This window comes from Trachinotus anak, unplaced genomic scaffold (assembly GCF_046630095.1).
Source record: "Trachinotus anak isolate AG129_WGS33_773 ecotype Australia unplaced genomic scaffold, CSIRO_AGI_Tana_v1 ptg000011l, whole genome shotgun sequence".
NCBI lineage: Eukaryota > Metazoa > Chordata > Actinopteri > Carangiformes > Carangidae > Trachinotus > Trachinotus anak.
The window spans coordinates 6,071,488-6,089,237 of NW_027273862.1; the positions used below are offsets into that span (position 1 = coordinate 6,071,488).

The window sequence follows — 17,750 nt, forward strand, 5'->3', positions numbered from 1 at the left end:
CTCTGCCAGGATTGCATTATATTTGCATGCATGTATATGTACATAGAATTGTGTTGTTGAATTGTGTAGCTCATGTTTTTCTTTATGTTTTCTTATTTTTCCAATAGGGACAATAGGATGTGGTAAACCTGCAAAAATGCACAAGTTAGCACAGGCCCTATCACACACACAAACATCCACATCCATGCATGCGTCCTTGCAAACATACACACACAAGCTTAGTAGCCAGATGTGTGAGCCCTTATGCATTTTTTTTCCCCTAACCTGCCTCCTTGTCACTCACTGTGTTGCATAAAAGAGCATGTTGAGACACAGGGATCAGATGTTGGAGTGCTTCACAATGCACACGATTAAATCTATTGCCACTGGTACAAAAGGAGGGTCGGTGACTGTGCTGTGTAATTTACACCACTGTCCGGCGGCTAAGTCAGCATTATCAGCCACGGTGTCGTCATCCTGCCTCTGTTCTCCCACTGCGTGTAATGAATCCAATGTGTCTGAGCCCTGGCATGCACAAATGATTAACTGGTGGCAAACAGAACTGATTAAGGAGATAAAGCTTGGCACAGAATAGCCTCAGTGCTCCACGTGTACCTGCATAACCAGAGCTTCCTCACGCGAAGGAATTATTCATCTCTGCCAATCATTCTTTTCGGATTCTTACGCCCTCTACACCCATGTTTCTGGAACAGAGAAGACAGAGCATGTGTGTGTATATATATATATATATATATATATATATATGTGTGTGTGTGTGTGTGTGTGTGTATATATATATATATATATATGTGTGTGTGTGTGTGTGTGTGTGTGTGTGTGTGTGTGTGTATATATATATATATATATATATATATATATATATATATATATATATATATCTGTGCTAACTTTACAGTTTTGCATTTTGAGTTATGTGATTGTTTGGTACCTTCGCACTGAACAACAGCAGGGAAGAGCAGGACTGTAATCTGCAGCAAGTTAGTTTGGGTCACAAAAACTGAGAGTTAAAAGTTGACATTCTTTGCCAAGAAAGCAGTAGAAGCAAAATAAAAGCTATGCAATACATACATGAGCGCTTACTGTATGTACTACAGACTAAACCTGATTTTGGCAAATCAGAGGGCAGAGCACAAGCCGCAGTCAAGTGGACAAAGTACAATGTGCTGCGCACTTTTGGTAGATCTGTGGCTCGAGATGTACGGTGCAGCCGTGGGCCACATGGAAACAAGGTGGGTTTAGGAAGAATCCATTATCATACATTATCAGTGGGTGTGTTTGTGGCTGGTAATAATCACTGACATTCACATTCATTGGACTCCTCTCATCTCCTTAAAAAACTGAGTAATGATGTACGTTTGGCGAGTCCACACCAGCTTCTTTTAAAATGGAAAAATATTCTTTCATTATCACAATGCAGAGAAGCAAGTGTCGTTGCTAAATAGTAATAACGGTGGTATTGTAGGCCAAGACTGTGGACTCAAATGTGACCAGAGGGAAAGTTTGGAGCCTCAGTTTCCCAGTCCAACCAGTAAAGCAGCAACAATGTGTAAAACATATCCAAGAACATATACCAGTGTCTGTCATAGTACTATCAAGTTTGGCAAAGTCTGAAAATTGTCAAATAGACTGGATGGACATGAATCTATAACTGCATTGCTTGTTGGTTTTGCTCGTTCATCAGAGTGGCGAGGGACTGCAAGAAGCTGCTGTTCCTTCAGATGTCCCAAAGATAGGGACAAATGTCTACATTACAGGTATTCTATTTGGCCCCCACATGTTTATACTCTATAATAGAAGTGAACTAGTCTTTGTCTCCCTCATGATTCTGACAGTGTCCAGGTTTCTGATCACACGTCACAGCAAACACATCTGTCCTTAACAGCAGTTGCTGGTAAATTCAGTCTGTTTTTTGGCTTTCAGTTTAGAATATAGATCATCATCAGATCTCTTTTTTTTTCCTCAGCAACTGACAGCTATCACAGATCAGGACACACATGCCGCAGAATCATCCTGGTTTCTACAGAAATATGCCAGCTAGTTTCCTTGTGAAGGTTTTTCCAGGTTTCTGGAACCAAGATAACCACGATACGTACGTGCACAAACGTACTCACATTGGCAAGTTCTCACCAGAGAGGGTTTGTTATCCCTTTTTCCCCCTGTCTCTGAAAGTCTTTGTGCACACCACTGTTCTCTGTTGTTTTTGTTTTGTTGTTACTGTCTGTTATCGGTCAGAAAATATTCTTTTTTCTTCTCTTTTCTTTGTATGAGCTGTTTGCTCTTGCAGTTTTAAAACAAACTCTGATCCGCTCAGTTCAAACACAGGAAGTAGTGAGACTTTCTTACACTACAGCAAGTATGGTGAAGAGGGACAGTGCTTGCCTTCCACTGAGGAAACAGGACTTGAGACTTCGGGTCCAATAAACACTGGTTTGCTTAGTCAAGTGTTTCTGAACCTTCACCAGGTGTTTTGGTTGTCTATTTTTATTTAATAATGGGGTAGCACATCAGAAAATGTGGATTTGAGTCATTATATTTTGCACTGCTACTTCGTCATTTCCCTATGAGGAGTTATGCATGTGGAGTGAATGTCATTTAGACGGTTCCAGGGCATTGTATCAAGCTTTTATTTGTATTGTAATGTTATACATAAACCCAGAAAAGTCACAAGAGAAAAACACGAGTTAACCTACTTCTTTAACATGTGAGGGACTCGTACTGAAGCAGCACATGAACCGGTCCAGCTGATAGTGCTTTTAGTTGGCCTACAGACTTAGCATAACCGCAATTTTTTTTTTTTTTTTTTTTGGTAACACAACTTAGCGTGCTGTCTAAAAAAACGGCCGGTTGATTGTTTTGATAGAAAGGGTGCCCGATACCTCCCTCTACTCTTTCTGTACACAACCTCCCGACCCTTGGCTCTGTCCGAGCAAACATAGTCTGCACGCAATGCACAATGATTAACCCGCAGATCGTCTATTGTGGGAGGAATCACTCAGTAAGCAAAAAAAAAAAAAACATGCACACGCTGCTACCTCATTGTTTCTTACTCTTTATTCCCTTGCTCTGTAAATTAACTATTTTTTTCTTTATGTTTAATTTATTTATTTATGTTATGTTATATATGTTATTTAGTAGCCTACCATTTGAAATCTGGACACTGATTTCTCTGGTGTTGCACGTGTTGCCATTGCAACTACACCTAACAACAGTATCACTCTGTCTGTTGATGGTAGAAACTATTTAAAAGTTAATGTGACCGATCTATCAAGCAGATGTCTCTGCTAAGTCCATCAAATGTGCATGTGAATGTTTTTGTTCCAAAAGTGGGTCAAAGTATAATTAGTGAAGTATTATTTTTTATTATCTATTTATCATTTAGCCAATGTTACTGCTGAATATGCCATCTGTGGATTTAGATAACACGTGGCTGGAGTATCTTTCACTTTCTGTCAGCTTGCCAACAGTCTTCACTCATTCATCCTGAAGCCTGAAAAGATCCTTCTGGTCCATTTTGAAATTATTCTAATGGGCTTTTATCTACAAGAATTGATTATACTAAATTTCCCATTGATGGTAATCCACTGCCAGCAATCACTTTGGCCCATTCCTTATAGTTCCTGAAAATGGGTCAGAGTGACGCCTCTTCTCTGAAATCATTGTCTTTGCATTAACCCGTATGATAGGCTGATGGCCCGTTGGTTGCACTGCAAAGAGAATGAAGGTTGTGGTGGGGGCAATGTGTGTGTGTGTGTGTGTGTGTGTGTGTGTGTGTGTGTGTGTGTGCGTGTGCGTGCGTGCGTGCGTGTGTAGGGGGCAGTAGGGGTTAATTTGTATCATGCATGACTTGTTTTGCGTGCCAAGCTCATACATATCTTATTTCCCAATAGAGAAAAAGAATACAACAAATTCCATAGCAAAATTATAAAGTAGTATTTTTCCTATAGAGACTAAATAGGACATGATGCAACAGGCATGACCATAAACTGATGCAGCCCTATCGTGCAAATAACCTATTTCTAAAATAACTGAAGTATCAGCTTTGCTAAATGTTTTGGGAGCAAGCAAATGCATTTAGCACATTGTTAAACCTCAAGGACACAAAGTGTTTTGGTGAGTAAAACTTGATGCAAACATAACTTTTGTTTGTTTACAAGACAACTTTACATGGCACCTTTAAAACTGCATCAATCAACACCACCAGTTAACAGTTATCACTTTATAAAGTTATTATAGCTAATGATATCTCTAATATTTACTTATTTCATTTACTCATTTGCCATATATGTATATATGTGTGTGTGTGTGTGTGTGTGTGTGTGTGTGTGTGTGTATATGTTGTCTCTGTGTTTATATGTATATACTGTACATATATACACACTCACATCCTATATACATATGTACACACACGTATATGTATATATGTATGTATATTATGTATATATATATATATATAGTCTCTGTGTTTATATGTATATACTGTACATATATACACACTCACGTCCTGTATACGTATGTACACACACATATAGTCTATATATATATATATATATATATATATATATACACACACACACACACACACACATATACCACATATACATATACATATACATATACATTTATTTCCCATATTACTTTTTTTTCTTGTACTGTGGGTCTCTCTCTTCAGTCACACATCTTAGGGATTCCTCTCAATGGTCTCACACTCCTTGGCTCTGCCTACTCACGCTCAGTTATGACACCTTCGTGCTCCACTAGAGAGGGAGAGGTGACAGAAAGATGGATGACCGAGATATTTCCGCACGCAACTATTGTTATTGCAGCGCAGCGCAAATACTGGGGCTTGCATAAGGCCAGAGGAGTGTTGTGGGGAGGGGAGGGGAAACCATTAGCTCAGTTACTAATCTGGTATTCACGCCTGGTCAGGAAGGGAAGGTGATCCAGTACCCCCCCCTCCACCTCCTCACCCCCCACACAAAACAGACACACATGCAAAATCTTTTCTCCCTGCCACACAAACACACACACACACACACACACACACTATGCGAAAAGGACTTTTCCTCCCAAGAACACTGCACTGTGTATGTGCTGAGCTCAGGGTTGCGTGTGAAAGTCATATCAGCAGCGGTTGTTCAGCTGATTTTAGCACTTACGTGACGACCCACCCTGACCCTGTTATCTATTGATCATGACTTCTGTTCTGGCCTGAACTGACTCTGACTCTCTCTGCATCATCATGACTTAATTATCCTGAGATCAGTTCAATTCAATTAAATCAATTAAAAAGAGACAAGAAAAACTTGACTTTATTGCTTTGGGATTCTTATGAACTGAACTTCCACATTAGTTTGATACTGATTATGCATAGATTAAAAAAAAAACAAAGGTAACCAAACATGAGTTACCTTAACTGTAACATTACCATGAAAATCTTTACTGTCACAGAATTAGATTAATTTCACATGATAAGAATTTAAATAAAGGGACAAAATCACAACATCAAGAGCAACATTGCACAAAATTCCGCACTACGTCATTTCATGCATCAGTAGATGAAAGCTTGAAATAAGAGGAAATGTCTATATCATGGTCAACTCAGCTGTTTTGTGAACTAAAAAGACAATATCAACATCTTCTGTGTGTGTAACATGTGCCTTACAGTGTATCATTCAGTGTACTCAGCCATGAATCGAAATGACAGGAGGTGGTTTCACCACCACTATTCCCTTGCGGACCTGTTCATTCAGTTTATTTATTTACATTTCTACCAATGGTAACAATGTTATTTGGTGTTGTCATATCACAAGACAACCACCATCATTTGTTATGTTTGAGTTAATGACAGGGAAATAAAGTTATTCCAGGTATTTCCAGGAAAGAGATGACTTGACCGAACGTAACTGCCCCCATGGTGGAAGGTAACAAAGTAATGAGTATTTCCTTTTATGCTGCCATATACTTTCAATTCACTACATTTCAGAGAAAAATATTAGTACAACAGGAAATATTGTGCTTTCACAAAATTTTTAACAGCTGTAGTTACTGTGACCGGTCCAGTCATGTGTGCTGCTCGTTGTAACCACGACCTAAGGAAACAAGCACTGTTACACCATGCATGCAGCGAGGAGCTGTATATCGTTTTACCGTCAGACTGAATACTTTGACCATAGTGCATGCCACAGATTACGTAATAATGTTAAATAATGTAGTTGTGCAGAGCACCAGATAATGTAAAAACTTCACTGATGTGTATCTTTTGAATGTCTCACAGAGTTATACCCATTTTAGCTCCATATCAACTCTTCCCCATAATGCAGTGAATGGGATATTTTGTAAGTTTGTATTAGGTCATAGGCAACATTCATGTGAGGTGTCATGACCTGCAGTCCAAAATAATCCTATTAAGGTTTGCTCAATAGGGCACACGCAAGGGCAGGAGCCTGCTCACCAAGATCCTACTGGTCAAGCATTGTTCCCTTTGATAGTAAACCAACTCTGTGTGATATTACATTTGTCACAGGAAGGTTTACATAATGTACTACTGTTGCATTCATTATAAATTAATTGTAAATTAATGCAACAATTTTAAATTGATGCAAAAGTAGAGTAAGCATTAAAGCTGCACTCCACTGATTTTACACAAGTTCAGTCTACACATCGCAAGTGACTACAGCTGTGTAACGTCTTCTGAGGCTCTGGAGGGAACTCTCCAAAGTTTAAAAAAATAGCCCCGGTGCAGGGAGGGTCTTGTAAAAGGTGATTCTGAGATGCATTGTGGGACATGTAGGCCACAAGAGCTTGACTCATACTTAGCAATAAGACTTAAGATATCTCGACCTATGCTACTTCCGTTTTGACAAATCAGTAATTACATTGCAGTTTCTACTCCATCAACACTCCATCACTCTGATACTTGGGGATTGGTTTGTTTACTGTCTAACTGAGAGTTAGATGGATGGTTGATATCAGCTTGGCACAGGGGCTTGAGGTGGGGGAGGTGATTAGCCTCTACCAATAGAAATACAACCCCCAGTTACTACAAATTAAATACAATAGATGAGATATGTGGATATTGATGATTTGAAGGCACCTTTGACAGATCGAATAGGGTGGCACTGAGAGCTCAACACACTGCCACTTAAGAAAACACAAATAGACTTGCAGCGTGTTTGTGTGTTTAGTTGTGTTGTGAGTATTTGAAGCTCATGTGTTGTTGAATTGATGAAGATGTTTTCTGATTTTTTTTTTTGTGTTTTGTTTGTTTTGTGTTTTCTTAAGCTGCAGCATGTTGAGCTCTTTTTATCAAAGTTACAGGTAACCAACAGTAAAGACTGCAGTGGTAAACGCCTCAGTGCTCCACAACCTGTGATATTTAAAGTAACACATGAAATAAGGACAATTACTACACCTGGGATACCTGCAAACATGCATGTGTAACTTTGTGAAAGAGGCCTTTTGTTGCCATTGGTTACAAGGGACACGCACCAAGTTGGAGGAGTGACATGAGAATTTAATGTGATAGCCTACTTGACAGATCATTGAAGGGGAAATTCCCATTTTGTTTTCCCACTTCCTTGAAGTTCACAGCTCATCACTCCAGGATCAGGTAAAGACTTTGCTCTTGTTCAAGAACATTTCAACACCACCACCACCTCCGCACAGAAATCAAGGGAGGAGGTGTTATCGTAGTCAATCTTTTTTCTGGTGATCCCTAAAAGAAGTGTATTCTATGTAGAGCTGAGTGAGGAGTACATCTTTATCTAGACAGTTCTCTAATTTTCTACTGTCAAGAGCAACATCAAAAGTACTGATAATTGTAAAAACACTAAAGAGGGAACACTGGCAGTGTACACGCTTCAAAATATTCTGAGCATCTTTTGTTTTTCTGGTTTGGAGGCTGTACATTAAAAAAAAACAACTCTATCTACATATTTTGAAAGATTTTATAGCTTTATGATCCTCAACTGATACTAAATCATGAAAACCACTGCATAGCAAAACAACAAGCTCTTGACACGCCGGTATGCAAAGAAAGCTATTCACACACTGCAGCGGAGGTACACACCTGCTCTGAAGGTGTGTGCGTGACAGCCTTTGCGTGAGTAGGAACTAACAACCTTTACAGTCATTACACCTGCTTTTATGTTCAAGAATTCTTTAAGAGGTAATGGCTCTGGGCAAAACATATTTTTCCAGTTTTTTTTCCCAGGTCTGTGAAATGGACACGGGCAAACACTAACACCAAACACCTCCAGGCCAGTGTCCAGCTCTGCATTCCAGCTCATCCTGTGCACAAGGAGACTCCCTCCCCTCATGCTTTACCTGTGGTCAGCTTTACACATGGTTGTGGATTTATACAGTAGCACTAGGCTTCCTGTAGTAGCCCGTAATCTCTTTAATCTTTTTAAGAAGTATAGTCTACCTCGCCACAGAATCTAACCACTGACTCACATCCAGGCTTCCACGTCCTTCTTCCTGTTTCTCTCAGTAGGAGAAAAAAATCCCCGTCACTTCAGCTTTGATTTTTCTATTCTTTGACCTGCCTTTTTTCTGACATTAGGCAGGTTTAACATCTAGAATCTGACTTCTGGCTGATGAGAGGACTAATTGCTAAAATACCTAGAATGTGAATTTAAAAGGTGAAGTGCAGTTTTTCTGAGCCCAAGTTGCGCGGCATTTACAGTCGCTCCGTCTCAAGCTGTGAATGCTGCTCACCCACTGTGATCTGACACACACTCCTGCAGCCTGAGCGCTCACTGAGAATGCAGCCAGTCCGCACACGATCACAGTCACCTTCGTCCTTAATCAGGTTCAGTTTCATCTCCAGGGAGCACAATCACACTCAACACACACAAACGGTAAATGCAGCCAAGTTTGAACAGCGTGGATCAGAATCAGCTCAGCTGCTGAATACAGTATCAGGTGTTTATTTACAAATGCTGCTGCACTGTAAAATAAATACATGAATTGTTTTAACTCAAAGAAGTGAGTTTGCACTGTCTTAAGATTTTAAGTTGAATAAATTCGAGAAGACAAGTTGAGGTAATTATGTAATAAGTCAAAGCCAATAAATGTTTATTGTCACATAAACATAATTCAGCTGAACTTAAATCCTTTAGTTTAGTCAGTTTCTCTAGAATTCTCTAGATGAGTCAATACAATCTTATACTTAGTTCAACATTGTTTTGTGAGCTTTGAAAATGGATAACTCACAGAGTTATGGGAACTAAACTTGTGAAAAGTTCAATAAACTTAAGTCTTGTGTGGACTCGGTTTAGACCTGCTTTACTTTTACATCTTGTCAGTTTAAATAGTATCTTCTTTATTTGACATGAAAAAGAAACCTGCTGAAGCCACTTGGTAAAAAAGCTGCTCCCAGTGACTTTGTTGTATTTAAAGCGCAGGGACTGAGTTCAGTACTAACCTTCACTGTCCTTCACACTGTTTTCATAACTCTGAAAAGAAAAAACTGTGACATACCTTCACATGTACTGAAGAAGTTTTCATCATGTCATCAAACTACAAAAAAGAAGAGTTTCTGGTGAGCTTTAACTCTCAACCAATGCATGCTGGGAAGTTTGTTACTGTGCTTGTTTTGTTTCTTTCAAAACCTCAGTGAGTTAAGCGAACTTTCAGTAGTTCATTCTCTCAACTCATCAAGTCAAAAGCCCTGAAGTTAGATCAACACTTCTGAAAGTGTGAAAATTAAAACTAAACATTCAAAGCTGAATTAACTTAAAACAACAACATTTATATAGCTATATCAAGTTTACAATAAAAGATTAATGGATTCCACTAAATTGTTGTGTGATTTTTTTTTACAGTGTGTAGACTTCAGGTTTATACATGTTCATTATACTTCAATAAAGTTAGTCTGCACTGCCAAGTAATCCTGTCATTCATATGTCTGTAACACCACTCAGAGAGGAGTTTCCCTTTAGCTACTGGCACACAGCTCCCTATGTGCCCATCAGAGCCACAGAGACAATTTATACCTTTATTTGTCATAACAGCGCCTCATATCATTGCAGCTGAAATATGACATGTGCACTAACAGGAGGAACAGCGCTTTCAGTCCACAGTAGGCTCATGGTCTTCACTCGTGTTTCCTTGTTGTCTCTGATATTAGACATTTTGGATTAAAAGCTAGGTTTTATATCAATGTTATATATGTATCCATTTCTTTTAATTTTTTAATGCAATCTATGGAAATATTATACAGAGAGAGAAATAACAGTTCATAAAGTGATGCCACGGGCAGTCATAACTGTCCTGAAATTAGCCTATTTTCCCTGCAGCCTCTCAAACGATCCCAGGCTCTGGGACCCCGCTGCGTGAGAGACAGGGTGACGAGTTCACCTTGTTTCATATGGTCCAGTTTTCGTAACTTGTTTTGCCGTTTGGCGGGTTCTCGCCTGTGTGGCTGCTGAGTCTGGCCCCATCGTGTTGCATGACTGCAATGAATGAAGCCTGAGTGGCAGATTGCATGACTCCAAAGCCCCAAGATCCTCGCATTTACAGAAGCTATAGCGCGCAAATATGTGCACCTTCGTGCCCAAGCGGGGAAAAAAAGGGGAGTTTCGCGTCCTGCGCTCTTTGTTCTGCAGGTTTAAGACCCTTGTGTCTTTTCCAGAGGCTGCTGCCTTCGCGTGACTTGACCAAGCAGATTTAGGATTGTCCAGAAGAACGAGACCCTCCCCTCTGGACGGCAGCTCCGCTTCTCACGCAACATGCAGCACCAGAGGCGCAGCGCCGAGGCGCACGGCGAGAGTCCCCGGGGAGTCCACACACAGTCCGGGAGGATCAGCACAGCGCCGAGCCGCGGGGATTACACAAAATACAACAACATCCCAAACTTTTACCTGTCGGACATTTTCCCCTTTTCATTCAAAATCGTCTCAGTAGCTTTACTCCAGGGGCATGTTGTTTAGTTGTGGTGAAACATGGTTTTACTGGTACAGTACCTGCCATTTAGGTAGCTTATTTCTAAATAGACGAGCAACTTCAACTTTGTGTTCAAATATAGTTTTTTTAAAGGTGTAATAACACTAATTTTGACCCATTATGCGCTAAAAGTCATTTTTTACGTCTAAAGAGCGATTTAAAAAAAAAAAACTGATGGGAACTATCCCTCAACATAACTTGCTGTTGTTATTTGATCTTCAAAAAAGTAATAAATAACACACTCACATCCTATAATAACATATGATCATCCTAAAGACTATGATAAACAGAATGTAGGCTATTTAAGGGAATTTGTTCATAATGAATTAGGTTATTCTGCTTATGCTCAACTGTACTACTATCAGAGGACTTGGGTGTATATTAAAATTGAGACTGTGAGGCAGTTTCTTTATCATTGCAGGAGATATCAGGAGCATTTTCACAATTACAGATTTCACAATTGCAATATATCATTCAAGGGAAATAACACTAAGAAACACAGTCCTGCAACACCTGCTTGTTATTTTTCAAAGCTGAAACCAAATTCATATTGTAAATCATATTAAAAGTGATGCTCTTTGTTTATTGCTTTCCAAGATACTGAGCGATGGAGGGTGACTGACATTTTCTCTCAAAATGACATATGACTACTTGGCTGTGGTCTGATCCAAGTCCCAAATTTCATAGTCTATTAAACAAAACTTTTCAGAAACAGATTAAATGTCCAGGTCCAGTGAAACACAAACCTAAAGCGACTGATGATGGCATAAAAGTTTCTGATCAGCCTCTTTCTTTAATAAATCAGGATAATTGATGACAGCATAAGAAATTAAAAAAAAAATCAGCCTTTACACTTCACCTGAAGCAAGTCGCAGCTTAAGTGAAGAAAGTATAAAACAACTAACAAAGACCGCACAAGTGACACAATTTGCATCTGGTAAGTTTGCACGCAAAAGCTGATGTGTACACGAACATGGACAAAAGAAAAGAGAAATAATGTAGGTTTTCTATATATCTGAGTCATGCAGGCCGCTTTCATCATAACCCCGCAGTGACACATCTGGTAGCTGGAGGCGTCGATCAGTCTCTCCTTCATCGCTGATCGTCACTGAATCTATCAGAGCATTGATTCTGGTGTCGACCTCGCCGTGAGACAGTGGTTTGACAGATGTGAAGTTAAGATGAGAGTCTTAAGTTTCTGCAAATCAAGAACGCTTTGATTAAATGTTTTCGTTTAAAATTGCTTAAAATTTCATATATTTTTTTGTTCACTTTCAAAAAAAAAAAAAAAAAAAGAAAATACTTTTCTGTATTAGAAAAGGCTTGATAACTGGGCTGTTATGCCTACAGTTGTGCTGTGTTTATTTTGAAGTTCGGGAGGCTTCAAATAGCCTTTATCTGATAAAACCCCAATGGCACGAAACTTAATGACGAGAGGAGGTGCTGTGCTGTAAATATGTAAAATGTTCTCTGGGTTTAAAAGGTTGGAAAGGGGACAAAGAGGACTGGTACTGAACTCATCTACCCTTGCACTCCAGCAGCGCTGCCCGATTGCCCCCCTCCCTCCTTCCCTCCCCAGCATCCTCTTCAAAGGGGAGGTGAGGGTTTGATCACTGCGCTCTCACGCAACTGGTCAATCTTTAACTCCAGCGGAGAACTAACAGGTACAAGCACGCAATGGCATTTTACTGTTTTATCAGGACTTAAACCTGCCTCTCACAAACTCCTATTCTCACACCAACCCCGATTTCTCTGGCTGCAGGCAGACAGACAGAGAGCAAACCAGATAAGAGTTATGACACTGTTTCTAGAGCCTTGTGTGTTGAGGGGCTTAAATTAAATTCATTTCTCGCTCTTCTCGCTCTTAATGCTGAAAAATAGCTACTCCCTTACATTTTTTTTCCTGATTTTTCAGGATGTAGCCATATAAACTTGGGCTGCTGTATTTGTATTGTTTTTGTCCATGTTGTGTTTGTTCCATGTTCACACAACAAGCCTCTCAAAAAACATTGATTGAAGCCAGTTTGAAATCACAACGGCATCTCATCAAAGGAACTGAGGGCACTGCATGATCGACAGGAAATGAACTGACTAATGAAAAGTCATCTGTTATTAACCACTGAATGATCAAGCAGGTATTTGAAAGTAATTTGCAACACATGAGATATCGATAGGCAGTTTGATTGTTTGATCTGAATAAATTTAGATGAATAAGGTCCCTGCATCAGCAAACTAGACACTGGCACAGATGAGTTCAAAGCGCAGGTTTTTTATACAGACAGTGCATTTATAATAAAAATGTATAATAGTATGGTGTATCCTTTATATAGACCTGTCGCAGAAATATGAAATAAACGCAAGACTGCGTCCGTTCAAAACAACCTGCAGAACGGTAGGATGTATTAAACCGAATATTGTTATCACAGATTGGAAACTGTTTTATAGTGGGGGGAAGTTATACTAGCCTATGATTGGGTATTATGTCTTATCTGTTCATACAACATAAAACATAAACCGCAGGGCTATTAAGTCCTGGAGCTTTTAAACTTGCGTCAACATCTGTGAAATAAACAAAATTGTAGCCCTCATAGAAACGTGGTTTCAAACAGTTTCGAATCTCGGGTAGACACGCACACACAAGAGACATACACCTACACCCACACCTTTTCTCTGTACAAACTTCATTCATGACAGAGAGAGAGAGAGGGAGAGAGGGAGAGAGGGAGAGGGGGGGTTACGTCATGCGCAGCAGCCAATGAAGCTGTGGAGCGCACTATAAAGCCAGAGCCCATTCTCTGTTTTTGGGACATCAAGAGAGTTAAGGCGGACAATAACTCAACTGAACTATACTATTTGGTAAAGTGCCTCTGGGATCACTGCATTGTTCCTCTTTGACCGCTCAACTAAGGTAAGCTTAATGTCAAAGATAAGAGCAAAGTGCTGAGTGCAGATTATTTGGTTAGAGTAACTTGCATAAAGAGGTTAGTCTTTGCAGATGCAGCTTTAAATGTGCTCGTTCTTTTTTAATCAGGCTATTGTATTTTATTCATGGGTTTCAATGAGCTATCATGTGGTGGTAATAAACTTAGGCTTACATACATAGTGTAACACTTTGCATAGACCATCTCCTGTGTAAAGTGTTGTTGTTCAGCATGTAATAATAATAATCATCATCATAAACTTTATTTATATAGGCCTAGCAATTTCCTTAACAATGTTACAAAGTGCTTTACAAAAAGAATTAAAACCAGACATGGGAACTTTAATAAGAAAGAGACCAAAGAAATGTGAGCATATCGAGTCAAGTTAATAAGACCAGTTCATGAAACCGTATAGAGTCAAGCTGATAACAAACACATGCCTTGTGATAGTAATTAGTTACTTTAAACTTTATGGTTCTTGCAGTCAACATATTGCACAATACCTCTTTTCCTCCCTGCCTTCACTACTCTAATGCCCCTCCTATTTAATTTCCAGGTTGTGTTGTAGCCAGAAAAAAGAGTTGTCATCATGGTGCTAATGATACTCCCATTCATTGGATCAGTGTCGGTCTCTGAGAGTTTGGTGGCCATGACAACAGTGTGTCTGGTCTATCTGATTCTCAAGTTTTTCCACACTGAGATTCCTGAGGGGCTTCTTCGGCTCCCGGGGCCAAAGCCCCTGCCTATCATTGGGAATGTGCTGGAGGTGGGCAGCAAACCTTACCTGAGCCTCACTGCCATGAGCAAGCGATACGGCCATGTCTTCCAGATCCAGATCGGCATGCGCCCTGTGGTTGTGCTGAGCGGCAGTGAAACTGTTCGACAGGCTCTCATCAAGCAAGGGGATGAGTTTGCAGGCAGACCTGACTTGTACAGCTTCCGTTACATCAATGATGGCAAGAGTCTGGCCTTCAGTACAGACCAGGCTGGTGTCTGGCGTGCCCGCAGAAAGCTGGCCTACAGTGCTCTGCGCTCCTTCTCCACCCTGGAGGGCACAACCCCAGAATACTCGTGCATTCTGGAGGAACACATCTGCAAAGAGGGAGAGTATCTGATCAAACAGCTCAACACAGTCATGAAGGCCGACGGCAGCTTCGACCCATTCCGATACATTGTGGTCTCTGTAGCTAATGTGATCTGTGGAATGTGCTTTGGCCGACGATACGATCACAATGATCAGGAGCTGCTCAGCTTGGTGAACCTCAGTGATGAGTTTGGCCAGGTGGTGGGCAGTGGCAACCCTGCAGATTTCATCCCTATTCTCCAGTTCCTGCCCAGCAAAACAATGAAGAAGTTTGTGAACATCAATAGTCGCTTCAACAAGTTTGTGCAAAAGATTGTCAGTGAGCACTACGCCACCTATGACAAGGTATGCCAGGCGCTATATCATTCATGAAATCTTCATTCCTCCATTGTCGTTGAGATACATTGTTTCCCATTTCAGTCACTGCGTATGTGCTTTAATTAGATTGTCCAATCATCTTCTTTCAGGACAACATCCGTGACATCACGGACTCCCTCATTGATCACTGCGAGGACAGGAAGCTGGATGAGAACTCCAATGTCCAGATGTCAGATGAGAAGATTGTAGGAATTGTGAACGACCTGTTTGGAGCTGGTAGGTCTATATGTTGGATGATCTGATCATAAGTAAGCTCTACATAGATGAATTTTAAAAAGTCCTAAGAGAGGTTGTATTTCTGTTACTAGGTTTTGACACCATCTCCACTGCCCTGTCATGGTCAGTGATGTACTTGGTTGCTTACCCAGAAATCCAGGAGAGGCTTTATCAAGAACTGAGTAAGTACAGCTGTTATACACAAGATAATTCCTTAGATGTGACATTTATCTTGCAGGAATCTAAAAGTCTGATTATTGCATAGCTTTGATGACCACTGGATATAACAGGGTCATTTGTTCAGTCTTGCATTGATTCAACGGTAAAAAGTAGTGCAGCCTCCATCTTCACCCTAGACTACGATTCAAAGTACTCTTTATTTTTCAGAGGACAAAGTGGGCCTGGACCGCTCTCCTCGTCTCTCTGATAAACCCAACATACCTTTCCTGGAGGCCTTCATCTTGGAGATCTTTCGCCACTCTTCATTCCTGCCCTTCACTATCCCACACTGGTGAGGTTCATCTCTTTTAGATGAGAGTACCACAGGTGCAATTATCAATGATGTTAATGCCATGCTATCACAGAACCACACAAAGACATGGTTGTCACTAGCATAATAATGATGTGACATAAACCTGTAAATACACAATGGACTGACACTTTATTCTTCTTTTTCAGCACCTCAAAAGACACATCTCTGAATGGCTACTTCATTCCTAAAGACACATGTGTCTTCATCAATCAGTGGCAGATCAACCATGATCCGTAAGTTCTTTTCTTTTTTTGGTTGCATGATTTCCTTAAGTGCATGCCAGTAGTAGTTGAAAAGGAAGTCACATAACAGCTTCTGTTCACTTCCCAAACTCCAAGAGATTAAATCTCAAATTTAACATGCTTTTTGGTGTAATTGTACACTTAATCTTATTTTTTAATTCCCTCCACTTTTCAGTGAACTGTGGAAAGATCCATCCTCCTTCAATCCAGACCGCTTCCTGAGCGCTGATGGCACTGAGCTCAACAAGCTGGAGGGGGAGAAGGTGATGGTTTTTGGCATGGGAAAGCGGCGCTGCATCGGCGAGGTCATTGCACGTAATGAAGTCTACCTCTTCTTGGCTATCATTATCCAGAAGCTGCACTTCGATGCGATGCCCGGAGAGCCGCTGGACATGACACCGGAATACGGTCTCACAATGAAGCACAAACGTTGTCGGCTGAGAGCTAAAATGCGAGCAAGGAATGAGCAGTGAGCTTATTTACCATGTACAATGTATGACTCTACAGGTGGTTTAAGTTGACTTAGGCACTGTAAAGGTCAGATTAAAGAGTCAGCGTCAGTGGAGGAAGCATCTTTCTCAGAATGTAAGGCACTGGACGCAGAATTTGATCTACAGAGCCAATTACATTGAAGCAAAGTGAAATTTGCTTGTTGTAGATTTTCAGAGATGTCTAGAATGTGTGGACATATCTCTGTCATTTTTTTGGTTCTCTAAGAGATATTCCTGCACATGGTTGGTGCTTCTTAGTGAAGTATAAGGGGATACTTAATTATCCCGTTATGTTGTCAGGTAATCTAAACTGCTCCCAAAACACACAGAAACTAAATTGCCTTGTTCAACTTTGGGACAAACAGAATGCTTTACTGGATAGGCATTATTAATTACACCATAGCAACCTATTTTTTTTCTGTGACACAGAACAGATATTACCTTATGATGCCATTTATACTTGTAAGCTATTTTTATTCCATTATAATGTGGATCTAAGACACTGAAGATATATTTGTATCCCAAAATGTGATTTTGTGTGTATATCAAGTTCTTTCTATTTTATAAAGTCATTTTTTATGTGCCTAGCATTTGTATATATTTGAAGTGAAATAGTTTGCTGTGCATCTATATGATTTACCAGAACACCAAAAGAGTTCCAGTGATTTTTGGAATATATTAGTAAGCTATACAATTTTGTATTTCTATCTCTAATGTATCAATGATTGTATAACATTTAAGGGCATGTGACCGAAGCAGCCTTTAATCAGCCATACAAATAAAAAATAAATGTTTAATGAGCATCTTGTTCCTATCGCTTGCTTGGATTTGACAGAAAACATACACACCCACTCATACAACGATGGTCATCATATAAAAATAAATACAGTCACTGGTGTACAAAAGGGTGTATCCAGGTCAGGATATTTCACAATATTC

The 17,750-nt window shown here is 40.0% G+C and overlaps 1 protein-coding gene across 1 annotated transcript; it reads left to right on the forward strand.

Moving 5' to 3' along the window:
- Nucleotides 1-13,741: 13,741 nt before the first annotated feature.
- On the forward strand, nt 13,742-17,612 carry cyp1a (cytochrome P450, family 1, subfamily A). The gene is made up of 7 exons (XM_071488411.1): nt 13,742-13,855; nt 14,425-15,297; nt 15,420-15,546; nt 15,639-15,728; nt 15,934-16,057; nt 16,225-16,311; nt 16,496-17,612. The coding sequence occupies exons 2-7, from the start codon at nt 14,458-14,460 to the stop codon at nt 16,791-16,793; spliced, it is 1,566 nt and encodes a 521-aa protein (XP_071344512.1). The 5' UTR covers nt 13,742-13,855; nt 14,425-14,457; the 3' UTR covers nt 16,794-17,612.
- Nucleotides 17,613-17,750: the final 138 nt, after the last annotated feature.